Genomic DNA, 27,847 nt, shown 5'->3' with positions numbered 1-27,847 from the left:
TTTAGACGTCATATTTAAGCCTTAACAAATTTAACAACACAATATTCCAAATTCAGCGTTTCAGCCTTAAAAGTACTAAAGGAATCAGCATTCATGGTTTATAGAGATGAAGAATTCCACCAGTCTGCTAGGTATCCCTGGGTAGACACCAGGCTGCTTCAGGTCTTGGAATAATCTAGAAATGTTTCTATATTGAAATCTACAATTTCAGATAACCCACTCTTTCAATATCAATATTGGGCATTTTTCCTTGCCATCATTTTGACTCAGTTTTTATTTTTCTACTCGATTGTCAAGCTTGTTGTGCTATTACATGGAAAAAGAAACATGCTTCTAACTGCTACACCGACTTGTTTGGTCACATCTTTTCAGTGAGGTTCATCTTGTCTTTATTCTGACCACCCCTCCTTCTCTACCACTGCAAACTAAATTATTTTCTCTCTTTTCCAGTTATCACAAAGGGTCTCAGATCTGAAAGTTAATTATTTCTCTTTCCACAGATGCTGCCTGGCTTGCTGAGTGTTTCTAGTATTGTCTGGTTTTCTTTCTGAGTTCCAGCAATTTCTGTTATTCAAATTTCTGTATTCTGCATTTTTTAAAAAATCCCTAGATCCTGGATTCATTTACTAAACAAGTAACAAATAGAGTAAAATCACTGCCCGAAAGTTCCCAAGCAAGAATTTCCTACTTTTAATCTTAATGTAAAACCTACAGGTTTCTGGGATGTAGTATTTAAAAATTTCAGAAGCATAGAGACAGAAAGCTTGGAGACAGTGTGAGAGGGAGGATAGGCAGGTGATAGAGAAGGGACACGCTCAGACCAATGGTTTGACATGTGTCTATTTTAATGCAAGGAGTATTAACCAAGGACACGACCCACCCAGCCAACACACTTTTCGTCCCTCTTCCCTCCGGGAGAAGGCTCAGGAAATTGAAGACTCGTACGGCCAGATTTGGGAACAGCTTCTTTCCAACTGTGATAAGACTGCTGAACGGATGCTGACCCGGATCTGGGCCGTACCCTCCAAATATCCGGACCTACCTCTCGGTTTTTTTGCACTACCCTACTTTCCCTTTTCTATTTATGATTTATAATTTAAATTTTTAATATTTACTATCGATTTGTACTCCAGGGAGCGCAAAGCGCAGAATCAAATATCGCTGTGATGATTGTGCGTTCTAGTATCAATTGTTTGGTGACAATAAAGTATAAAGTATTATGAACAAAGCGGATGAGCTTAGAGCGTGGATCAGCACTTGGAACTATGATGTTGTGGCTATTACAGAGACTTGGATGGCTCAGGGGCAGGAATAGCTATTTCGAGTGCCAGGCTGTAGATGTTTCAGAAAGGACAGAGAGGGAGGCAAAAGAGGTTGGAGTGTGGCATTGCTGATCAGAGAGATAGTGTCACGGCTGCAGAAAAGGAGGAAGACATGGAGGGATTGTCTATGGAGTCTCTGTGGGTGGAGGTAAGGAACAGGAAGGGGTGAATAACTCTACTGGGTGTTTTTTATAGACCACCCAATAGTAACAGGGATATCGAGGAGCAGATAGGGAGGCAGAATCTGGAAAGGTGTAATAATAACAGAGTTGTCATGGTGGGAGATTTTAATTTCCCAAATATCGATTGGCATGTCCCTAGAGCGAGGGGTTTAGATGGGGTGGAGTTTGTTAGGTGTGTTCAAGAAGGTTTCTTGACACAATATGTAGATAAGCCTACAAAAGGAGAGGCTGTACTTGGGAAATGAACCTGGTTAGGTGTCAGTTCTCTTCGTGGGAGAGCATTTTGGAGACAGTGTTCACAACTCTATCTCCTTTACCATAGCATTGGAGAGGAATAGGAACAGACAAGTTAGGAAAAAGTTAATTGCAGTAAGGGGAAATATGAGGCTATCAGGCAGGAACTTGGAGGCATAAATTGGGAACAGATGTTCTCAGGGAAATGTACGGAAGAAATCTGGCACTTGATTGGGGGATATTTGCGTGGAATTCTGCATAGGTACATTCCAATGAGACAGGGAAAGTATGGTAGGGTACAGGAACCGTGGTGTACAAAGGCTGTTGAAAATCTAGTCAAGAAGAACAGAAGAGCTTACAAAAGGATCAAAAAAACTAGGTAATGATAGAGATCTAGAAGATTATAAGGCTAGCAGGGAGGAGTTTAAGAATGAAATTAGGAGAGCCAGAAGGGGCCATGAGAAGGCCTTGGCAGACAGGATTAAGGAAAACCCCAAGGCATTCTGCAAGTATGTGAAGAGCAGGAGGATAAGATGTGAGAGAATAGGGCCAATCAAGTGTAACAATGGAAAAGTGTGTATGGAACCAGAGGAGATAGCAAAGGTACTTAATGAGTGTTTTGCTTCAGTATTCACTACGGAAAAGGATCTTGGCGATTGTCGGGATGACTTACAGCGGACTGAAAAGCTTGAGCATGTAGATATTAAAAAAGAGGATGTGCTGGAGCTTTTGGAAAGCATCAAGTTGGATAAGTCACTGGGACTGGACAAGGTGTACCCCAGGCTACTGTGGGAAGACAGGAGATTGCTGAGCCTCTGGCATTGATCTTTGCATCATCTATGCAGATGGGAGAGGTTCCGGAGGATCAGAGGGTTGTGGATGTTGTTCCCTTATTCAAGAAAGGGAGTAGAGAAAGCCCAGGAAATTATAGACCAGTGAGTCTTACTTCAGTGGTTGGTAGGTTGATGGAGAAGATCCTGAGAGGCAGGACTTGTGAACATTTGAAGAGGCATAATATGAATCAGAATAGTCAGCATGGCTTTGTGACAGGCAGGTCATGCCTTACGAGCCTCATTGAATTTTTTGAGGATGTGATTAGCTAAGTAAGGAGGCATGGGATCCAAGAGGACATTGCTTTGTGGATCCAGAACTGGCTTGCCCATAGAAGGCAAAGAGTGGTTGTAGATGGGTCATATTCTGCGTGGAGGTCGGTCACCAGTGGTGTGCCTCAGGGGTCCGTTCTGGGACCCCTACTCTTTGTGATTTTTATAAATGACCTGGATGAAAAAGTGGAGGGATGGGTTAGTAAATTTGCTGATGGCACAAAGGTTGGAGGTGTTGTGGATAGTGTGGAGGGCTGTCATAGGTTACAGCAGGACATTGATAGGATGCAAAACTGGGCTGAGAAGTGGCAGATGGCGTTCAACCCAGATAAGTGTGAGGTAGTTCATTTTGGTAGGTCAAATATGATGGCAGAATATAGTATTAATGGTAAGACTCTTGGCAGTGTGGAGGATCAGAGGGATCTTGGGGTCCGAGTCTATAGGACACTCAAAGTTTCTGCGCAGGTTGACTCTGTGGTTAAGAAGGCATACGGTGCATTGGCCTTCATCAATCGTGGGATTGAGTTTAAGAGCCGAGAGGTAATGCTGCAGCTATATAGAACCCTGGTTAGACCCCACTTGGAGTACTGTGCTTAGTTCTGGTTGCCTCACTACAGGAAGGATGTGGAGACCATAGAAAGGGTGCAGAGGAGATTTACAAGGATTGTAGTGTTCTCGTGCAGTGTGTTGAAACTCTGACTAAACACCAAGTTAAACCGGAGCCAGTGAAGACAGAGTCGTAGTAAGGTTAACCATTTACTGTGCACTCTTCCACATTAACATCATATCGTGAAAACTGTTGATAAAAAAATACAAACATATACAGCATCTGTTTCATTCTGGAGACCACGCGCGCCCTCTTCTTTCAGCGAGTGTCTCCAGCCGCCCCGAGTAGCGGGCGAGGGGAGTCTCGTCAAACTGCCATCAGGTTCGAGTCAATCCCGCGTTTGAAATTGAAAAGCCAGCATGTGCGCCGCACCAAATGCCGCCTCCTTAACAGAAACTGCGTTAATATTTTTACTTCAAATATATTCTTATGAACTTACGGCGTTGCTTCTATAATGTTTCTTTGTGGGTAGAAACGGAGCTCTTCACGATCATGCTGCACGCATGGCACCCACCTTTACACCTTCTCCGAACTGGAGGTTACACATAAGAGGCGGCGAAACCGGAGGTGACGTCATCACATGCCGCGATATATCATAGACAATGGATTTACCTTTGTTATACTGTAACTTAATTATCAACCTTTAACTTTAACTAGAAAATGGTTACAAACAAATCATTTAAAACGTAGACCCAACAAAGTCACATAAATGCCTTATGGACAACACAAGGATTTTGCCGAGGAGCATGCCTTATGAGAAAAGTTTGAGTGAACTCAGCCTTTTTTCCTTGGAGCAATGGAGGATGAGAAGTGACCTGATAGAGGTGTATAAGATGATGACAGGCATTGATCGTGTGGATAGTCACAGGCTATTTCCCAGGGCTGAAATGGCTAGCATGACAGGGCAGAGTTTTAAGGTGCTTGGAAGTAGGTACAGGGGAGATGTCAGGGTTAAGTTTTTTTACGCAGAGTGTGGTGAGTGTGTGGAATGGGCTGCTGGCAACAGTGGTGGAGGCGGATATGATAGGGTCTTTTAAGAGACTCCTGGACAGGTACATGGAGCTCTGGGTAACCTTAGGTAATTTCTAAGGTAAGGACATGTTTGGCACAGCTTTGTGGGCTGAAGGACCTGTATTGTACTGTAGGGTTTCTATGTTTCATAGACAGGATAGGTAATCAAAGTCCTTTTTCCCGTTATAATGGAAATATCAGAGACAAGAAGGCATAGATTTAAGGCAAGAAGGGAGGAAGTTTTAACGTAAAGATGATTCGCCTGTTGGTTCTTACAGGCAGTGGTAGGTGCCTAGAACAGGCTGCCAGGGAAGGTGATGGAAACCGATATACTGCAATAGCAGTATTTAAGTGGTATATTTTTCAGTTGAGCAAACAGCTCATATGTCATATTATATGCATTTTTTTATTACTATTATTGGAATTTAAACACATTTGGCAAAGATTTTGGAATTATGGTTTTTCAGGGGAAGATTTTCTCAATCATGGAAAATATACTGCATATACTTTTGATATTTAACTTCGTTGTAATTTATCTTCTTCCATTTGTTATTTTGAAGGTGACTATGCCAAGTGTCTCACTGACTGAAGTGAAAGTATTTAAATTTTTGCCCACTAAGCATAAATTTGATGCTGTACAGCCATAATGTTGAAAAACTAACCATCAGATGGTGCTAGTGAACTGCTTGGACTCTCTTTTGGAGCAAGGATTACTTTCATCCTGAGGTGTCAAAGGACTGTAGTATGGCTAACGTGCATTTATTCAGAAGACATGGCAAGAATAAGCTAGACCTGGACTAGAAGCTAATGAACCCTATATATGTTTGGAAAGTTCTTGGAAGGGACTCTGAGGTTCAGGATTTATTTGCATTTACATAGACCTTGGCAAGACGTATAACAATGTAGCTGGTTTGGAAGGTTACAAAACGTGGAATTCAGGCTGAGCTTGTCAATTAGATACGGAATTGGTGCTAGAAGGCAGAGAGTGGTTGTGGAGGATTGTTTTTCAGATTGGAGGCCAGTGACCAGTGGGCTGTTGTTGATTGACATGTATGTTGATAATTTGGGCAAAATTGCAGTAATTAGTGATTAGTAAGTTTGCAGGTGACACTAAAATTGATGGCATAGTGGAGGCAGGAGCAATAACACCATTTAAAAGCTATCTGGACAGGTACTTGCATGAGCAGGCAAGAAAGGGATGTGGAATTTATGCAGGCAAAGTAAAATTGATATACCGTAGTATATGCATGATAGTTGATTCATAGATGGCGTGATGGTTTAATGATGATTATATTAATACATTTAATACAATAGAAGATGGCAGAAGTTGTGGAAAACGATGTGTTGGATGTGGTCGCTCATGGGGTGGTAGGTCCCTGTGGAATCTTCAATGGGATCCTACCACCAAGCACATCTTTACCTCCCTCCACCATCCACTTTCTGCAGAGATCGTTCCTTCTGTGATTCCCTTGTCCGTACGTACCTCTCCACTAATCTTCCTCCTGGCACTTTTCCCTGCAAGTTGCAGAAGTGATATACTTGTCCACTCACCGCCTCCCTCACCTGTTTTCAGGGACCTGAACAGTCTTTCCAGGTGTGTCAACACTACACCTGTGAATCTGTTGAGGTTGTCTATTGTATCTGTCACTCCACATGCGGGCTCCTCTACATTGGCGAGATTTGATTTTGATTGGGGGGAACGCTTTCTTGAGCACCTCAGCTCTATCCGCAAAAAGCGGAATTTCCTAGTGGCCAATCATTTCAGTTCCTATCCCCATTCCCTACTGACATGTTGGTCCATGTCCTCCTCTTCTGCCATGATGAGGCCACTCTCAGGCCGGAGGAGCAAAAGCTCATATTCCATCTTGGTAGCCTCCAACCAGATGACATGAAAATCAATTTTCTCCAACTTCTGGTAAATTCCATTCCCCTCCCCCACTCTTCTCTATTTCTGCACTCTGGCCTCTTAACCTCTTCTTACCTGCCTATTACCTCCCCGGTGCCTCTCCTCCTTCCTTTTCTCCCATGATTCATTTTCCTCTCCTATCAGATTTGTTCTTCTCCAGCTCTTTGCCTTTTCTACTTATCACCTCCCAGTTTCTGAGTTCAACTCCCGTCCCCCACACACCTGGCTTCACTTATCACCTTCTAGCTTGGCCTCCCTCCCTTCACCTTCTTATTCTGACATCTTTTCCCTTCATTTCCAGTCTTGATGAAGGGTCTCGGTCCTAAATGCTGATTGTTTATTCATTTTCATAGGTCCTACCTGATTTGCTGAGTTCCTCCATCATTTTGTATATGTTAATCTGGATTTCCAGCATCTGCAGGACCTCTTGTACTTATAATGCTTATTAGATCAGATAGCATCCATAAAGGGAGAGAAAGAAGGCATTACTGTTTCAAATTAATGTCCTTTCATGAGAAAAATTAAATGGTTGAATTGAGATGAATTATAAAGTACCTCATTACAGATGTCCCCACTTTTCGAACGTTCGCTTTACGAAACCTCACTGTTATGAAAGACCTACATTAGTTACCTGTTTTCGCTAACAGGTGTTACAAGAAACACTGTTACGAGAAAAGGCAGTGCACGAAAAAAAAAGCAGCGTGTGCACCGAGCAGCCCTCCTCCCCCGGATTCGGAACGGCATTCTAGCCGGCATTGCTTAAACACATGCCTGTGAGCATCCATTTGCAAGGTGAGTTCTAAGGTAGCGGAAAAGCCTGAAAGGGCTCGTAAGGGTGTTACACTTAGTGTAAAACTAGACATAATTAAGCGTTTCGATTGTGGTGAACAAAGTAAGGACAAAGTGAGTTTGGCTTGTAGAAGTTGACGAAGATGATGTTGAAGAGGTTTTGGCATCCCATGACCAAGGACTAATAGATGAAGAGCTGATGCAATTGGAAGAGGAAAGGATAACAATCAAAACTGAATGCAGTAGTGAACGGACCGAAAGTGAAGTCGTCCAGGAACTGAACGCGAAGCAACTGCGTGAGATTTTTGCTGCAATGATAAAGTACAACTTTGATTTTGAAAGGCTACGTCCGTTTAGGGCATATTTGCAGGATGGTTTGAGTGTCTACAAAGAACTGTATGATCTAAAAATGCACGAGGCTAAGCAGTCAAGCAAGCCTTCCACATCAGCCACAGCAGTCGACGAACCTCGACCTTCGACATCAAGGCAGGCAGACATAGAAGAAGATGAAAACAACAGGAATTCTGCAGATGCTGGAAATTCAAGCAACACACATCAAAGTTGCTGGTGAACGCAGCAGGCCAGGCAGCGTCTGTAGGAAGAGGTGCAGTTGACGTTTCAGGCCGAGACCCTTCGTCAGGACTAAGGGCCTGAAACGTCGACTGCACCTCGTCCTACAGATGCTGCCTGGCCTGCTGCGTTCACCAGCAACTTTGATGTGTGTTGATAGAAGAAGATGACCTGCCTGCCCTGATGGAAACAGACAATGAGATGACACCCCAGTGTCCCACCACCCCAACCCCCGGGCTACAGACAGATACCGATCCGCAAAGAATGCAGCGGTAGCCGCGAGGCACCCAGCATATCTTTAAGAAAAAAAGCTGAAGTAAACAAGTTAATTAATTAGGTGCCGCCTGGCACATAAATGTCACCCCAGATCAGCGGTGATTGCCGATTCTGTCGCCTCTGATCTGGGCCAACATTTACGTGCCAGGCAGCACCTAATTAATTAGCTTGTTTATTTTGGCTTTTTTCTTAAAGATGTGCTGAGTGTGTTCCAGCCATCGTGTATTCTTTGTGAACTGGTATCGGGTCGCTGCCCAGAGGGTGGGGGCCACTGCACCACCCCAGCCTCCAACGACTCAACCTAACACACCATCATCAGTGGGCTTGATGTCTTCCCGATTCCCGTTAGTGATACTACACTGTACATACATTATTTCTACTTTATATAGGCTGTGTATTTTTACGTGTTATTTGGTATGATTTGGCAGCTTCATAGCTTAAAGGTTACTGGAGAGCGCTTGCACCGTGTTTCTGCCAACAGCGCTTGCGCCATGTTTTTGCCAATGGCGCTTGCGTGAGATTTTCGTTACGGAGAACTGTGCGGCAATGATGGTGGAAAAGTATTTCTACTTTATATAGGCTGAGTATTCATCATATCATTCCTGCTTTTACTATATGTTCCTGTTATTTTAGGTTTTATGTGTTATTTGGCATGATTTGGTAGGTTATTTTTGGGTCTGCGAATGCTCACAAATTTTTCCCATATAAATTAATGGTAATTGCTTCTTCGCTTTACGACATTCCGGCTTACGAACCGTTTCATAGGAACGCTCTACCTTCGGATGGCAGGGGAAACCTGTATTTCAATTTATCACTAATGCTTGCCTGCAAAGTAACATTCAATAGATATTCAGTACTTTTCCTCTTTTCCTCCAGATACAGCAATTGTGTTTTGAAACAAAATCATACCAGAAAGATAACAATGAAGAAGTGAAAAACTCAAAACATAACTATTGGAAATTTGAATAAAACCAAAAAATGCTGGAAATAATATTTTTAGGTCTCTGTTAACTTATTCCTTTATAATAAGTTCAAAAGTACTGCTTGACATCCTGAATATTCCCAGCATTTTTGTTATGTTTCATAAAGTAAAAACTTTCAGCTAGTGATTTAACATTAATATTGATTGATATATGAATTGATATATTTACTGGACTTTGGAAATCAAATCATAATATTTCTTTTTGTCACCACATTTTGCCCGGGCGTCAATGGTACTGGGATTTAGTAGGACTTTTTAATAGGTAAGTGTGATAGTGGTCATAGAAATCTTTGTGCGGTTCAAGTAAAACATAAATTATAAATTATTTTAACTGAGTTCACATTAAAGCATTATTTTCCCACAAAGAGAGTGAAATTGGAGCAACTTTAATACATCTGATGAGTCTTTTATCACTTTACAAAAGTCAACACTACTTCCATACTTAGAATAGTGAAGGTAGATATTTTGAATGCTGCAAAATAGACTCACCAGTGCTAACTGCTACACCCGAGCTGTTTGCCTCCATTCCCATGGTGTAAGTTTACAGCTTTCAAACCTTGCCATTCATGGAACAATTTAACCAAATAAAAGCTTCCATAGTATTGAACAGCATGCTCAGATTGCTCACTACGCCTGTAAAATCTCAATTTGCAAAGTTTTGGTTCAAGATATTAAGAGCATAAGATACTACTACTACGTCGTCTCAGGCCTAGGGGGCCGGTGTCGATCATAAGATATAGGGGCAGAATTAGGCCATTCGGCCCATTGAGTCTACTCTGCCATTTGATCATGGCTGATTATTATCCCTCTTAACTCAATCCCTCTGCTTTCTTCCCATAACCTTTGACAGCCTTAATAACCAAGACCCCCTCAGCTTCCTCTTTAAATATACCCAATGACTTGGCTGCCATAACTGCCTGTGGCAATGAATTCCACAGATTCAGCACCTCTGCTAAAGAAATTCCTCCTCATCTTTTTTTCTAAAAAGACATCCTTGTATTCTGGAGACTCTCCCACTATTGGAAACATCCTCTCCACATTCACTCTATCTAGGCTTTTCAAAATTCGACAGGTTTCAATGAGATCCACCCTCATTCAATGGCTCAGTTTAATACCAGAGATATATTTTCACATGCAAGGCTGTAGAGTTTACAGAGAATGATGCAACCCCCCCCCCCCAAAAATCTAGCGAATGGCAGTTCTGTGCGCTAAAATGCCTTGTTAATGAGAGATCAGAAGAGAATGGCAGACTGTTGTGCATAGAGAAGAGCATTCTGAATGCACAACAGTTCGGACCTTGAGGTGGATGGGCTACAGCAGCAGAAGAATACACTGAATTCCTTCTTGTACCTAATAAAATGGCCACCAAGTGTAAACTGCGGGGCTATAACAGATATTCAGGGAATAACATTTGGAAGGCCATTTCATTTATTACATTAATCATAGGAACTTTGCCATTCATGGAACAATTTAACCAAATAAAAGTTTCCATAGTATCAGTTCAAAAGTTGTGATGTGATAGCAAAACATATTTCTGCATTCTCAGAAGTAACCTTGGGAAGATGATATATTTAGTGGTGAGGCATTTTGAGGCTTTAACTTTCTGGGATTTAAGTTCTTTGTATATGATCTACTGTCTTTTCCATGTGTTTATATAACACAATTTTTCTTTCATGGATTTGCAAAATGTTTTATAAAATTAAAAAAATGCTGAAAGCATTCAAAAGATCAATTTAAATTTGGTTACTGATGTTTCAGCTTAAACTAGATGAACAATATAAGTGATTGAATATTATTTTATACTCATTAAAACACTTTCATTCTAAAAAGGATAGTCAACTAAATATTGGAAGGTCACACTTCTCTGGTTATTAGTTTGGATCTTTGTAGAAAATTTCTGCATCATTGTGACTATCCATGGAAGACTTTTTTTTGGAGGGGGAGAAATCAAAGCTAACCCAAATTAAATATCTTAAAGTTTTCTTCAACTGCTCTCTGAGCAAGTTAAACATAATATCCATAAACTCTGAACGCCTTTACTGTTTCTGTTTAGTGAAAGTATCCTAATAATCAGAAGATCATGATTTCATGCTTAGTTATGTAGGCTGACACTTCACTGAGGAAGTATAGGCTTTTTAATGAGATATGAAACCTGCTCACTTTGAAGAGATGGGATTCATTTCAACTGAAGAAATCCTGTGTTGCTGTACAAAAATGACCAAATCAGATTTCCCAATGTTTATTCATCGATCAACTTATCATTTACATAACCTTTGTGGGACCTTAATATATGCAAATGGCTATTACTTTCCTCTATTTATAGTGATGAATATGCTCCACGAAGATTCCATTAGGTGTGAAAGATTTAGGAAGGACCTTAGTTGTCAATGTATAACACGTCCATGTTTTCTTTTTATTTTTATTATTGTCACTTTTGGTAAAATTTGCTGGGAGCAGGTTTAACCACAAGATACAGGAATAGGCATTTCATGTAAGGAAATTAAAGACTGCATCAAATGTCATTCCAGAATCTTAAGTCTGGTGCTATACTGGGTTCTTTATAGTCTTACCATGTTTTTCACTTATTACCAATCATTTTCCAATTATCTATATTGCCAATGGTCACGAAGGCGGTCTCTGCAAGCGTTGTGAAACGTGTAGAGCAAGACAAGACACAGAAGATGTCCTGGTCATCCACTGCGCCTAGTCCCATCTCCAGCCATCTCAACTCTGTCTTGCCACTGGATCCAGATGGGAATTGGGAAGAGAGAGTGAGGCTGACGCTGTGCAACTCTCCCTCACTTAAATCCAAATCACGCGCTAGTCTCGACACCATCATAATGGTGTCGAGGTCCTCATCGACGTCAACGATGGACAAACACCCAACCATCTATATTGCAAGAAAATATACATATGAAATAACAACAAACATGAAACTTATGTGAAATCCATACTGTTTTTAGAGCTTTGTAATGATTACACCATGTTATGAAAGAGATTGGATTAAACATTAGTACACTGACATTTGTTTCCTGTTAATTCAATTACTTTTAACCTTTTTCATATTGCAAACAAATGTTAGAAACTATCTTGTGGCACAGTGAATGTATTTCTACATTGTTTGGTTATGTGAAGTCCAGATTACATTTTTGTATGACTGGCCGTATTTGGTATAGATTTGCATGAATTGAGAACTGTAGTAGTAAAATAGAAGGATGTGATTATGTTACATGGATCTACCGTGTGTATGCTTGGTCATTTTGATCTGTATCCCACTGATATTCTATTACAGCAACAACAAGGAATATCATGTTACGTTCACACAATTAATTTCAGAGTTCTGAGACTATGTTCAAGTTGTCTGTGAAATGAGTGGGATTATAATACCAGGAGGATAATTGACTCTTGCTACTGTAAAGTGTTTATAGTTCAATTATGGTAGTTTCCTTTTCTAACAAATTCCACCTGTTGAAGCCTTCATGACTCAAACCCCCCAGAAGTAGGCAGCGAGGTCCAAGATACAGAGAATTTATATCCTGTATTAATTGCAACCAGTCTGAAAGAACTTCAGTGAAACTGAGGAGATTTTTGTCCTTGTGATAGAAAGAGCTTCCTTAAAAAGAATTAGTCAAATTTCAACTGCTGTTTTTGTTTCAGATATCATCTGTCTAATCTCACAGATGGTTGTTGGAGCCCTGTAAGGCCAACTGTCTTCTTCACAAGCAAAATGGATGGTACGATTGATGCCTGGGATTTGTCATTTAAACACAGTGAAGCAACACTTAGCGTTAAGGTAAATATACTCCTCAATTTAAGGAAGGGTTCCATTCCTAGAAATGATTCTTTAAGCAAAAATTCAAATTGAAAGTAATAGGAAAAACAGTTCCAATGCAAAATTTTCAGAGCTCACGAATTATAGTTGAAGAAATCTAAACACACACCTAAAATAGTTAAAATATTTTATTTACAGTTGAGACTTAATTTAAGATGAAAAGGCATACAATATATAAACCAAATGAAACATGTTAAATGCTAAGAATTCTTGTATGGATAGTTATCAAGAGAATGTTTCCTCTGTTCAAGAATCTAGAACTAGGGGTTGCTGTTTCTGAATAAAATATTGCCCATTTAAGACAAGAGATTAGGTAAAAGAGGTGTTCAGTCTTTGGAACTTTCCTCAACGGCTGCTTAAAGAAGATTTTTTTTTTGAGAAAGATTCTTGATAAGTGACAAGAGTGAAAGATTAAGTAAGTGAGGATATAGAGTTGAAGCTGCATTCAGATTCGCCATGATCTTACTGAATAGCAGTGGCTCTGTTAATAAAAAAAATGAAAACAAATCCTTAGAAAGAGGTAACATAGGATCAGAAAATATAGAATCATTGTAGATATAGTTAAGAAGCTGCAAGAGTAAAAAGACCTGTTGGGAATTATATACAGGCTGTGGGAGCTAGAAAAGGCATGTTAAAAGGACAATGTTACTGAAATCATTGGGGTCTTTAGTATGGAGGTAGATTGGGAAAATCAATTTGGTGCTGAATCCCAAGAGAAGGAGTTTGTAGAATGCCTACGAAATGGTTTTTTAGAGCAACTTGTGATTGAGCCCACTAGGGAAAAGACAATTCTGGATTGGTTGTTGTATAATGAACCAGATTTGCTGAGGGAGCGTAGGTAAAGGAACCCTTAAGAGGCAGTGATCATAATATGATCTAATTCACCCTGCAGTTTGCAAGGGAGAAGCTAAAATCAGACATAACAGTATTACAGTGGAGTAAAGGAAACTACAGAGGCATGAGAGAGGAGCTGGCTAAAGTTGATTGAAAGGGGACACTAGAAGGGATGTTAGTTGAACAACAGTGGCTGGAGTTTCTGGCAGCAAATTGGAAGGCACAGGATAGATACATCCCACAGAAGGGAGGATGAGGGAACTGTGGCTGACAAGGGAAGTCCAGGACAGCAGAAGGGCGAAAGAGAGGACATACAATACAGCAAAAATTGGTAGGAAGCTAGAAGATTGGGAAGCTTTTCAAAGCCAACAGAAGGCAACCAAAAAAGCAATAAGAAGAGACAAGATTAAATATAAAGGTAAGCTAATGAATAATATCAAAGAGGATACCAAAAGTTCCCACCTGCTTCAAAAGGGCAACAATTATAGCAGTGTCCAAGAGTAGCAGAGTGAGCTGCCTTAATGACTACCGTCCAGTAGCACTCACATCTATGGTAATGAAGTGCTTTGAAAGGGTGGTTAGGGCTAGGATGAACTCCTGCCTCAGCAAGATCCTATCACAATAGGTCTTTGGTGGATGTGATCTCATTGGCTCTCCATGCAACCTTGGATCACCTGGACAATACAATTACCTATGTCAGGATGCTGTCTATTGACTACAGCTAAACATTTAACACCATCATTCCTACAGTTCTGATTGAAAAGCTCCACAACCTGGCCTCTGTACCTCCCTCTGCAACTGGATCCTCGACTTCCTAATCAGAAGACCAGATTGGAAATAACATCTCCACCTTGCTGTCACTCAACACTAGCGGACTGTGCTTAGCCCACTACTCTACTCCCTCTACACCCATGGCTGTGCGGCTAGGTATAGCTCAAATGCCATCTATAAATTTGCTGATGATACAACCATCATCAGCATACAGGAGCAAGATATCCCACCTGGTTGAGTGGTGTCACAGCAGCAACCTTACACTCAATGTCAGTAAAACTGAAGAAGTAATGTGGACTTCTGGAGAAGTAATGTAAGACAAGGGAACACACACCAGTCCTCATAGATGGATCAGAAGTGGAGAAAGTGAGCAATTTCAAGTTCCTTGTTGTTAATATCTCTGAGGCCCTAACCTAGACCCAACATATTGATGCAGCCATATAGAAGGCAAGACAGCAGCTGAATTTCATTAGGAGTTTAAGTAGGTTTAGTAATTCACCAAAATCACTCTCACATTTCTACACATGTACCATGGAGAGCATTCTGACAGGCTGCATCACTTTCTGGTATGTGGAAGGGGAGGCTACTGCACAGGATCAAAGTAAACTGTAAACTAGAGGATTGTAAAATTACTCAGCTCCATCATAGGCACGAGCCTCTGTAGTATCCAGGACATCTTCAAGGAGTGATGCCTCAAAAAGGCAATACTCATCATTAAAGACCCTCATCACCTAGGACACACCCTCTTCGCGTTGCTACCATCAGGAATGAGGTACAGAAGCCTGAAGTAAACAGCATCCTAACGTGGGTAATTGTATTTTCCAGATAACCCAAAGCCGCATGGAGAGCCAATGAGATTGTATCCACCGTAAACCTATTGTGGTGATAGGATCTTGCTGTTCTTGATTAGTACGAGTGTCAAAGGTTATCGGGAAAAGGCAGGGGAATGGGGTTGAGATGGATAATAAATCAGCCATGATTGAATGGCAGAGCAGACATGATGGCTACCTGAATGATCTAAATCTGTTCAAATGTCTTACGGTCTTATAGTCTTATAGAAGGTCAGAGATGGCCTGCTCCTATTCCTAATTCTGACTTTCATTTTTAAGTACTCATATGGCTTTGCACATTGGTTGGAGAGATGAGACATGATAGTAGTGAATCTGAAGTTTAGTGTATTTTGTGTCGTTCATGGCAAGGTTTTTTCTTAATTTCCTGGCAAAGTGGTTTGCACCATTTTCTGTAGCAAGAAAAATGTTCTTGTGAGCAAAGATGCTAATGTTAAATTTAATTTTCAGAATTGTATATGCTTTGATAAATGAACCTTTAAACTTTAAAAAAAATACTTTGCTTTGACATTTATTCATAATGAAGCAGCAATTTGCAGGCCCCAAGGGTTATCTCTTTTGATGTTAGCCCCTAGGACTTAACTTTTTATTATGTTCTTATTTTGAAGATACTTACTTTTGCTGCTGGTCACTTGAATTCTGCATAAGATTCAACCAAAAACACCTCTTAATTTGGTTCATTGTGTTATGATTCCACTCTTTGCAATTCTGAAGTAAACTTGTCACATTTTGCAGCCATGCCACAAAGTCCAATTAAGCTTGCTCATTTTTTAAAAAAATATGTACACTGCAAACTCAATCCTGTAACTGCAGGAAGCGTGATGAAACTAGCATGGATTGCATTACCAAACAACCTTTTGCTATGGAGTGCCCAGATCAGGCAGGAGTAATCTGCTCCAAAGGGGTTATGTCTTCAAAAATTGATGTGTATTTCTGAAATTTTCACCCATAACTTGCTAACACAAAACATATTCTGGGTTAGGCCAGGTGACAAAAGGTGAAAATTTCAAAGATGAATAATCGACAATTTTTCTCATTATTATATTGGGTAAGGAGTCTTGTCAAGAGCTCTGTAAGTAAATTCATTGCCTAGTTAAAGCACGGAACAAGATTCATGTGTTTTTGTTGAGAATGGGATTTTTCAATTCCTTTTTCAAATGTTCTTCCATCTCAGAGAATCAAACCCTGAAGACTTTTCTTCAGTCTCATATTTGGACTGTCATTGAAAGATTCCCTCTCCAATAGTTTATGTGTGTGGAAAAACCTGACAAGTACTTGGAATTTGTTATAAATTCTAATTCAGATCAGAAGTTCAGAATGGAAAAAATAAGTATGAATCTGAATGCCAGCTACTATTTGCATTATTGAATTAAAATATTATATTTAATTGAAGAAATAAAAAAGAATATTCAACTGTTCTTGTCTTGCTAATATTTAGGCTTACTCATCCAACTTTTCAAAGAGCAGCAAACATTTGAAATGAAAACCTTTTTCATATATGTGAAAATTGATTTCCAGTATTTTGAAATAACATTTTAGTTCACTTTAATAATTTTTATATTTGAATGAAAATATTTTAAGTATATATTAGCAGTTTCACAATTGTTCGTGCCCAATCTGTTAGTCTTTTGTTTCATTTGACTACTGTTAAAACTACTGTTACTACTCATCTGTCATGATAGCCAGCTTTAAATTAGTTGCTTTAGTGTTCTTGTTTCAATTGGTGTTTGTCATCACCTCATTAGCCATGTGTCCACTGCCCTAAACATTCATTCCCTACATCGTGAGAGACCATGTTTGCTGAGTCTGTCATCTAGAAAATATGCTGTAGTAATTCACCCAAGTATTGTTCCAAAATCATGACCTCTAATCACTGGGAGGAAAAAAAAGTCAGCTTTGTATTCCCTTCCAAACTGCACACCATCTTGACGTGAAAATACATGGCCCTAACCCTAGCCCTTTATCACTGGATGAAATGTCTGATACTCCTTATTGGTAATGCTGGGAAAAGACTGTGCTGGTTCAAAAATGCCACTCCCCACCACTATCTAAAGAGCAAGCAGGGGCATTGAATTCTGTTTTTTGCAGATAAAACAGATTTAATTCCTGTCATTGGTGCAGGGTGGGGGAGGATTGAAATTCAAAAAGAAATACCTGCTAGATGAGTGCTTTTTGTTAAAGTACTCTGATGAGTAACATTTTACCATCAAGATTACAGGTTTAATTGAAATGGGGAGTTTGTGAGCAGAGTAAATTTTCTTCTGCACTAGTGTAATAAAGGTTGAACATCCCTTATTGCAAATGCAGAAATGCTTGGGGCCAGAAGTCATTCAGATTTCAGAATATTTATATCTATGTGTTGAGATACCCGAGGGATAGGACTCCAGTCTAAACCCAAAATCCATTTACATTACATATACAGCTTATGTGCAGCTGGTGAGAAGCTCACAAAGTGAGTAGTCCACAGTCAGAGCACATCTGAGATGATGGAGCTGGGTCCTCCACAAACTGTTGGAGTTGGATGACTGCCCCCGACAGTGTCTATTACTGGGGTCCAGTGCTGTGATTAGCTTTGTATCTGCCAACAATATCAAACTGTCGCCTATTTCACAGGAACTAAGATAAAGGGGTAGATATATATATATTTTTTTAAAATAATTTTATGCATGAAACAATTACCTTCAATTTTCAGTTTATGATAGATCTTTGCTTGTTTCACGATCAGCATAATGTTAAGTGGCATACGTGCACTCTAATGCTGATGAACCACTCTTTTAATACACGATCGAGGTCTTCATATTTTGCTTTATGCAGTGTTTTTCGATTTTGATTAACTTCTGTTCATTACATATGTGAAATCACTTCTCAGAACTGTCCATGGTGCGCAGAGACCTGCGCATCATCTGGGAACTTTCCCAGAACCTTGTGGAATTTTCCATTTGTGGCAAAGTGTCAGTACTCAAAAACTATTCCGACTTCGGAGATTTCAGAATTTGGAATTTCGGATAAGGGATTTTCAACCTGTACAAACTAGAATGTTTTACTCATTGAAATGTGTATAAATGTGTTGCTGGTTAATCTGTTTTCCCCATTATTCTGAAATTTTGACGTGTTTTCTACAATATTTCTTTCCCATATCCCCCTCCCCAACTCCACCTCTCCTCACCCAATCAGGTGTGTGATGATCCTCTATACAGTTTGCGTATCCAAGACAATGGACAATTCCTTGCCTGTGGTTCTCACCAGGGTGCAACAACTTTGCTTGAGTTTTCATCCAGTTTCTATGCTTATATGAAACAGGAAAAAGCAATTGCAAGTACAGTAAGTGTTCTGTTCTAGTCATACGATCCTTTTTGTGGTCAGCTTGCAGTAAAAACATTAAGTAAAACTACCTCACAAAAGAACACACTTCATTTCTAAAGAAAGTGAAGCTGTAGGTATAAAGTCAAATTAAATAATTACAACAAAATTTATGGTTACTCAATGAAGTTTTGAAATACCCAGCCAAAATGCTAAAATTGCACAGTAATGATGAGACTGTCAGTTGTCAGTTCTTTTGAAATTTTTCAGTCTGTTTTGATGTGTCTGAATGATCTTTTCAAATTACTTAGTCTATAATCAAATTTTAGTATTTTCAAATGTTGATATGACTTAGCTAACTACAGTTAGAATGTCCTGTATAGGTTCAGTCCCAATCTACTTCAAAATTTGGTAATCTGGAGAATAAAAATACAACTTACATCTTTAAATCTAGCAGTATATTCCATCAGAGGTAAAATGACCGAATACTGTTTCATATGTTCCACTGAACACTTTTGTTTTCCATTTCTCCAGTATTTATAGATATTATATGGTTAGGAGGTATCTATTAGCTTCAAGCAATGAAAAGTACGTGGAAACTTGGACCACTCACTTACCCCCCCCCCCCCCAATGTCGGCCTTTGATTTTTAACTAACACTAAATTTGTGCAGTGTTTATTATAAGTGCTGTATGAGGATTGCCTTTTCCATGTGTAATGTTACATTTTTAGATGTTTGAGAGGGAGACAAAGCGGGAGAAGATTCTAGAATCACGCCAGCGTGAGATGCGGGCAAAAGAACGTGCTAAATCAGAGCAAGAAAAGGTAGGGGAACAGCAAGCTGACGATGAGGAGGATACAATTGAATTCAAAATTGCAAAAGCTGAGAGAACGTTCTTTGAAACTATTGCCCAAGAAAAAGGCAGATTTGAAATGGAGAAAGTCGATGACACCAAGGTAAGAAAATAATCTGTTTTCACTTTGGAATTGATGGTATTAAGCTCCGTAAATTTACCTATAAAATTTTTGAACAGTTCTGCTTGATGAATATTTTCACTGTGATTTCATAAACCTTCCAATACAGGTACTAACTGATCAGGCTTTTAATTCAAATATGGAAAGGCAAACTTAATCTAAGTGTAAATTTATATTTTGTTAGAGAGATACACAGAACGGTAAGACTCTCCTGGCCCAACGTGCCTACTCCCCCTATTTACATCCATGTGACCAATTCACCTTCTAACCTGATATCATGGTTTGTTTGAGCAGGGTTTTTGCATCGATATGTGAATATTCATCATTTAATGGAAGAATGCAGCCGGTTCTTTTCATCCCTTATGTGTGTTGTGTATTGTCATCTTCACTTTGAACTGACGCCAATCTTCATGAAGTGCTTTGAACGCTTGGTAATGGTACAATCCTACCACACAACAGAACTGCTCTAAAACAGATGCCATGATGTCTATCATGCACTTGGCCCTGACTCACTTATAAAACAAGGATAATTATGTCAGAATGTTGTTCCTATATTTTAGTTCTGCATTCAACATTATTGTCCTACAGACGTTGGTGACTACTTCTTTTAGTCTAAATACAGCATTGCATGACTGGGTGTTTGACTTCCGAACCAACAGCCATCAGTTACCTATATGTTGTATTTTATAGGATTGCTTTTATATTTATATTTCTTGCAGATTTTTTTGATTTTTTTTAATGCTGCATCGGATCTGGAGTAACAATAATTATATTCTCCTTTACAATCATGCAAGACTGACAATAAACAATCTTGAATATTAATTCTGCATTAAATCTAAAACTTATATGATAGTATCTTTGTTTATACTGTATATGGGAAAAGTGTGTAGCCATGTTTGGACAGGTGTTAAACCTACATAAACAGACTTAACTAATTGTCACAGCACCAGCTGTCGAACACTTTCCTACCAGTAGTCTACTTTACTTCTGCAACTCTGAAAATAAAGTATATTGTACCTTTTAAAAAAAAGTTACAATTCATGGGCTCATCCTGGGCATATTGGGAGTTTTAACCTGCTAAATCAACTAGAATTTTCAGATTTCAGTCAAATTTCCTACCTTGTTGGCAAATTTTATATTAGGTTTACATCAGGTTGGAGGAACAACACCTTATATTCTGTCTGGGTAGCCTCCAACCTGATGGCATGAACATCGACTTCTCTAACTTCCGTTAATGCCCCACCTCCCCTTCGTACCCCATCCATTATTTATTTTTCATATATATACACACACACACACACATATATATATATATATACACACATATACATACATATATATTGTTACGTAACCAGCAATAATGAATATCAATCGAGACAGGTTATATAAAAACAACTAAACATTTATTAAACATGGATAAACGATAAAAAAAAATGAAAACTTTAACCGGAAGTTAACCGTTATGCAGCCCTTCAACAAATCATCACTGGTTCTTAAAGCGTTTAATGCAAAAACAGTTCTTAAAGCAGCAAAGTCAGATATAGTTCTTAAAATGGTAAATTCGAAAGTCCAACAGATTTATACATTCAAATTGGGAGAGACTTCTCGGGAGAAGGATTTCTTCATGGATGCGACTTTCCTGCTGGTTAGAACATAGAACATAGAACAGTACAGCACAGTACAGGCCCTTCGGCCCACAATGTTGTGCCGACCCTCAAACCCTGCCTCCCATATAAGCCCCCACCTTAAATTCCTCCATATACCTATCTAGTAGTCTCTTAAACCTCACTAGTATATCTGCCTCCACCACTGACTCAGGCACTGCATTCCACGCACCAACCACTCTCTGAGTAAAAAACCTTCCTCTAATGTCCCCCTTGAACTTCCCACCCCTTACCTTAAAGCCTTACTAAAATCCATATAGATCACATCCACTGCACTACCTTCATCTATATGCTGGTCACCTCCTCAAAGAACTCTATCAGGCTTGTTAGACACGATCTGCCCTTCACAAAGCCATGCTGACTGTCCCTGATCAGACCATGATTCTCTAAATGCCCAGAGATCCTATCTCTAAGGATCTTTCCCAACAGCTTTCCCACCACAGACATAAGGCTCACTGGTCTATAATTACCCGGACTATCCCTACTACCTTTTTTGAACAAGGGGACAACATTCGCCTCCCTCCAATCCTCCGGTACCATTCCTGTGGACAACGAGGACATAAAGATCCTAGCCAGAGGCTCAGCAATCTCTTCTCTCGCCTCGTGGAGCAGCCTGGGGAATATTCCGTCAGGCCCTGGGGACTTATCTGTCCTAATGTATTTTAACAACTCCAACACCTCCTCTCCCTTAATATCAACATGCTCCAGAACATCAACCTCACTCATATTGTCCTCACCATCAAGTTCCCTCTCATTGGTGATGTGACAAAAAACCAAGTTATCAGAAGATTGATGCTAATGAGAGAGAGATAAGTGAGACAATGGAGAAACATTCAAAATGCTAATAAGAGAGAAGAGAGAGATTAACGAGAAAGAAACACATTTCAGAATATTGACAGACTGGTTGCTTTGAACCTGAACTGTTTGAAGTTTGATGGACAGGCGATACCCCAGCAGGGGGATAAAAAGAACAGGTTCGCTAAGGCACGACACACACCACGAGATCACGAGATAATGAGACCCTGGAAGAGCAGTGTGCCCCCACAAGTTGATGGGAGTTTGGAGGTCTGGTTGCGGGAACCGACCATTGATGCACAGGGTGAAAAGGTACGATCGGCGGGAACCTGGTGTGTGTGTCCCCCCTTGCCTGGGTGTCGGGTTCACCGTGGAAGAACGGTCGTATCCGGAATGGAGGGGTCACAGTCGGTGACCACAGAAGACATAAAAAGGGTCCGCCCGAAAGCTAACTGCGAAGAACATCAAAGGTCTGTTTGAATCAAAATTTGCATTCTCTCTCTGTCTAACAGCACAACAGCGATTACTGTGAACTGTACTAAGCTGAACTGAACTCTGCGTCACTTGAGACTGATAATTTTACCCCTAGACTGCGATAGAGCTTGGTTGATTCCTATTACCCTAGTTCTGTGTACATGTGTGTTTTATCATTGCTAACCTGTTGCATTTATATCCTTACGATTAGAGTACTGTGTTACTTATTTCTTTAATAAAACTTTATTAGTTTCTGTTAAACCAGACTCCAACTAAGTGGTCCATTTCTGCTGGTTTGGCAATCCAGTTACGGGGTACGTAACAGTGAATACCGAAGAGAAGTATTCATTGAGGACCTCGCTCACTTCCACACCCTCCAGGCACATCTTCCCACCTTTACCTCTAATCGGTCCTACCTTCACTCTTGTCATCCTTTTTTTCTTCACATAATTGAAGAATGCCTTGGAATTTTCCTTTACCCTACTCGCCAAGGCCTTCTCATGCCCCCTTCTTGCTCTTCTCAGTCCCTTCTTAAGCTCCTTTCTTGCTTCCCTATATTCTTCAATAGACCCATCTGATCCTTGCTTCCTAAACCTCATGTATGCTGCCTTCTTCCACCTGACTAGATTTTCCACATCACTTGTCACCCATGGTTCCTTCACCCTACCATTCTTTATCTTCCTCACTGGGACAAATTTATCCCTAACATCCCGCAAGAGATCGCTAAACATCGACCACATGTCCATAGTACACTTCCCTGCAAAAACATCATCCCAATTCCACAGGATTCCTCAGGATTCACGATGCAGGAAATGAACAGTTTGAAACAACTGACCTTAATTTCTTTTAGAGACAGCATGAACTCTTTATTCGTTTGGCAAGAGTTATCTTTGATGCAAGTTGCTACTCCTTCAACGAAGACTCAATAAGGTCGATCCTTTGTTAAAACTGCCGAACGATACTGCCTCCTCTCAATCCCTCAAGTCCTGTACTTCGATAAACTCTTCACTCTCCCTTCTCCTGCTAGAATAAGGCAAATCAGCACATCTAGCCAAAAATTTCCAGTCCAGTAATATTGTATCTTGCAACAGAATGTAACAACCATTTTAAAAATGAAACTGCGTCATAAAAACAAATATGCAACAGAAACGGAGACACAACACGTTCTAGCTGGAAATCTAAAAGCTAAAAACTAACTGCATCATCTGGGATCTTCCCTTTATATACCCATGGTGCACAATTCATCACGTGACCTCACATCGGCAGGAAAATTACATCAGGTGACCTCCAAAAGACCATTACATCATTCTCACAAAAAAAACAGATCTCCTTGAGGCATGTAACAATATATATATATATTTTTCTCTCTCCTTTTTCTCCCTCTGTCCCTCTCACTATATTGCTTGCCCATCCTCTGGGCTTCCCCCCTTCCCCTTTCTTCATAGGCCTCCCGTCCCGTGATCCTCTCATATCCCTTTTGCCGATCAACTTTCCAGCTCTTAGCTCCATCCCTCCCCCTCCTGTCTGCTCCTATCATTTCGGATCTCCCCTGCCCCTCCCACTTTCAAATCTCTTACTATCTCTTCTTTCAGTTAGTCCTGACGAAGGGCCTCGGTCCGAAACGTCGACTGTACCTCTTCCCATAGATGCTGTCTGGCCTGCTGCGTTCACCAGCAACTTTTATGTGTGTGCTTGAAATTCCAGCATCTGCAGATTTCCTCGTGTTATCATTGTATTAAATTTGAATGTTGCCAGTTTTTAAGGGCTCAAACTGTATTGAAGTTAATTTGTTTACCACAGAACTAAAAAAATCACACAGATAATATATCCTGAGGCTATGTTTCATTTGTAAAACTTTCCAAACTAGTAGATGCTAGAAGAGCAGCTGTCTCAAAGCTCCACTGGCCTGAGTTAGATTCTGTCCTCCAATGTTATCTATGTAGAGTTTGCATGTTTCCCTGTGACCGTGTAGGTTTACCTTGCATGCTCTGCTTTCCTCCCACATCCTAAAGATATACAGATAGAAAAATGAATTGGCCAATGTAAATTGTTTCATGTAAGTGAGTAGTAGCATTTTGTAAAGTTGCTGGGAATGTGGAGAAAATAAAATGAGACTGATGCACATTGTTACTTGATGGTTGGCATGGACTTAGTGTTCTGAAGGGCCATTTCCATGCTCAATGGGGTATTATTACGGCCAAACCCAACCTCTCTGGAAATGTGTATCTGAGATCAATAGCTTTTGTAGTCGGAACTGAACTGACAGACACGTTGCAAAAGGATCCAGCAGCAGTTGACAAAAGAGGCAGCAATTGATACATTTTTTAGCTTGACCATGATAGTTTGTATGATGACAATTCCTTGAAGTGTGGGGTCATTCATTTGTTGAGAGCGAAGAAAGCAAGATAATTTACTAAGAATGGTACGATATGGGAAAACAGCAGAAAAACAGAGGAGTGCATGGCCATACGTCCTTGATTGTAACTGGACAAGTAGATAAGGTAGTTAAGAAATCAAACAAGCTTTTTCTTTATTGGTGTAAGGCATTGAATGTAAAAATGGAAGATGATGCTGGAATTACATAAAATGCTTAGGAAAAAATGCTTAGTATTATTTGTTTTAGTTTTTTTTGTTTTATCTGCTAGGAATCAATGTCAGAAGAGGAGGATGAAGATGAGGTGAGAACAGTCTATATTTTGTTCGAATTCTAACAAAGTGAGACCATGAAAAATATCAGCAGTTTTGTGAGTTAATTAAATTCTTATGTACAGGGTTTAAAATCTAATTATCAAGCATAATATTTAGCTATTTGAAGACTACTTATGAGACCAAAGCATAATTTTGAAATCCTCCTGGTTTTCTGGCTATATTTCTGATTGCCATTTTCATGAGCCAATTGAAAGAAAAATTAATTTCAAATAGAGGAGAGTTTATATAATAGCTTGTTAAGTCTATGTTCCAAAACTTTATTTCAGAGATGCCACTATGATTTTTGTTTCCTTGTTACTGCACATTTTAATAAGTACTGACAGTGATTGTCTTTTTTTTGTAGCTGGACGACTTTTGATCTGAAAGTGCAATCACCCTGCGGTACCGGCTATATCATCTAGATCTTTTTTTGTATTTAACAGAATAAACAGCATTTAGAGTTAAAATAAATTGAAAGTAAATTTTGCTACCTAGGCCTTAAATATATCCATTTTCATATTACATTGAATGTATTCATATTATTGATTCTGCAGAAATTTTGAAAATAAAAGATCTAATCTGTAGTTAATTGCCTTTTTCTCAATATTATTGTGAAATATTTGTAGAAAAGCAGCACTGTCAACTTTGTTACCAAACAAATTTCATAACATTCTTGACTAATATTTGTATGTGTTTGCTTGAGCTCTTGCCTAAGACAGGGGAATCTACTATTTATCTTTTTCTCCTTCAAGTTTTCATTGCTTTTTTGTAATATTTTTATTGAGTTTCATCATCAAACATTTCCATAAGATGTATTTCAGATACTGTACATATATATCATATAGTCATACTGTCACAAATCTCCACGTAATTTTATCTGAAGTATACTCATAGAAAGAAGAGGAAAGAAAGAACAATCAAAAGAAGAAAACTATACAGAGTAGGAAGTGATTTTTTTAAACAACATATTCATTATTTGTGAGAATAAAATCAGGCCTATGAAATGTTATGTAGTTAAAGCATTTTTCCAGTATAAATAAAATTGTTCCAACTTATGATTAACAGATGTTGTTATCTTCTCCATTTTGTAAATGTCCATTGTAATTTCCATCCATACTTTTGAAGTTGGGCTCTCCTGAGTTAACCATTTCCTGGTAAGGGTCTTTTTACCAGCCACTGGCAGTACATTCATTAAATATTTGTATTTATCTCTTTTCAACCATTCTTGAGGTATATGCCCAAAATATATGGTCTTACTCTCTAAATGTATTTATCTGTAAGTATATCATTGAAATTTGCGGAATATAACTTAATCGATCTACTCCCTGAACAAATAAGAACCAAAAAAAGTGAATAATAAACTCCCAATCATATGGGATACCAATGAATAATATAAAACAAAGAAAAATATCTAAACAAAAATCATGAAAAAGGAAAAACAAATCCTACATGATTGGGAGTTTTATCATTTAAGTATTATTTGGCTTTATAATCACTCATGTTAATTATAACAATGTATTCCCAATAACTTTGTACTACTACCATGTCATGTTTATATCTTTATGAAACTAATAAAAAGATTGAAAAAAAAAATAAAAAGAAAGGTAAGGAAGGTGTGGTTCCAAGGCTGGGGTCTCTAGATGACCCTGGGTTGGGCTAGAAGAAAAGTCTAGCTGTGGGGGATAGCCCCTCCTACCTGTGGGTTGAGGGCCCCCGCTGCAGTATCTATAAAAGTAAGTTAAAAAAAAACTATGTCCATTACACAGAAATGATTTCCCTGTGTATTCCTCCCATGTATATATTCTCATTTAGGTGGGGAAAAAAGGAATGAATAAATGATTTTTTTTAAAAAATTGAGTAATATAAAATCCACATTATAACACGTATTTCTTGAGATAGTTACATAACTGTCTATTTTTGCTTCCGTTTAAAGTTAGCTAAACCTTATGGCTCTTCTGGAGGAGGTGAGGGCTGCCCTCGGAGAACTGACAGTCTCTTCCTAAAATCCTTCTCTCGTCCTGTTCCCATCCCCTGCTTTCCAGGTTCTCTATTTCCCAAGCAGTTCAGGATAACTGCTCAGCCAGACTTTCCCTTGGTTTGACCACGCTAATAGGCAGTCTTCTGTTCTTCATGTCTGTAGTCGCCTCTTCAACCGTCTGATATAGTCGTGTCCCTTCTTGGTAAAATACCCTCAGTTTAGCAGGGTACGGGGTTTGGAATTTAATCTTTTCTTGCTTTAATATTCGTTTCGCTTTGGAATATTCCTTCCATTTCTGTAGGACCACCGGGGGGGGGCGGGGGGGGGTAATCATGATCGAAGTATATTAACATCCCATTCCAAAACACCCTCTTCTTACCCCAGGCCCTTTGTAGAATCACCGCCTTGCTCTTGAATCGAAGGAATCTAAGTACATTGGAGCACGGTTTACCTCGTCTGTCTCTGGGAGGCCGCTGGACAAGCGAACGGTGCGCCTTTTCAATTTCAATCTCTGTAGTCTGAGGAATCTCCAGTGCTTCCCGCAGCAGCTTGTCTACAAAGTCCACCATCGACAATCCCTCCGCTCCTTCGGGAACATTATAAGTCCTGATATTTTTCCGTCGTGATCTTCCCTCCTGGTCAAGCAATTTACTTTCCTGTTGTTTTAATACTTTTATCGTCTTACTTATTATCCGTTCCATGTTTTG

At 39.5% G+C, this 27,847-nt stretch overlaps 1 protein-coding gene across 2 annotated transcripts in view; it reads left to right on the top strand.

Moving 5' to 3' along the window:
- Positions 1–26,187, top strand: part of dnai2b (dynein, axonemal, intermediate chain 2b) — a 46,021-nt gene extending 19,834 nt beyond the window's left edge. The window contains exons 10-14 of one of the 2 annotated variants that reach the window (XM_072241927.1): positions 12,640–12,775; positions 18,442–18,588; positions 19,299–19,523; positions 25,120–25,152; positions 25,527–26,187. In XM_072241927.1, coding sequence (XP_072098028.1) covers positions 12,640–12,775; positions 18,442–18,588; positions 19,299–19,523; positions 25,120–25,152; positions 25,527–25,541 — 556 coding nt within the window. In that variant the 3' untranslated portion in view covers positions 25,542–26,187. Of the gene's footprint in view, positions 1–12,639; positions 12,776–18,441; positions 18,589–19,298; positions 19,524–19,835; positions 20,280–25,119; positions 25,153–25,526 lie in introns of those variants that run through there. The other variant, XM_072241928.1, reaches the window with a different exon arrangement.
- Positions 26,188–27,847: the final 1,660 nt, after the last annotated feature.

The sequence above is a fragment of the Mobula birostris genome, chromosome 24 (genome assembly GCF_030028105.1).
Source record: "Mobula birostris isolate sMobBir1 chromosome 24, sMobBir1.hap1, whole genome shotgun sequence".
Lineage (NCBI taxonomy): Eukaryota > Metazoa > Chordata > Chondrichthyes > Myliobatiformes > Myliobatidae > Mobula > Mobula birostris.
The sequence above is the reverse complement of the archived record's forward strand: the minus strand, read 5'-3'. Positions and strand labels throughout refer to the sequence as shown.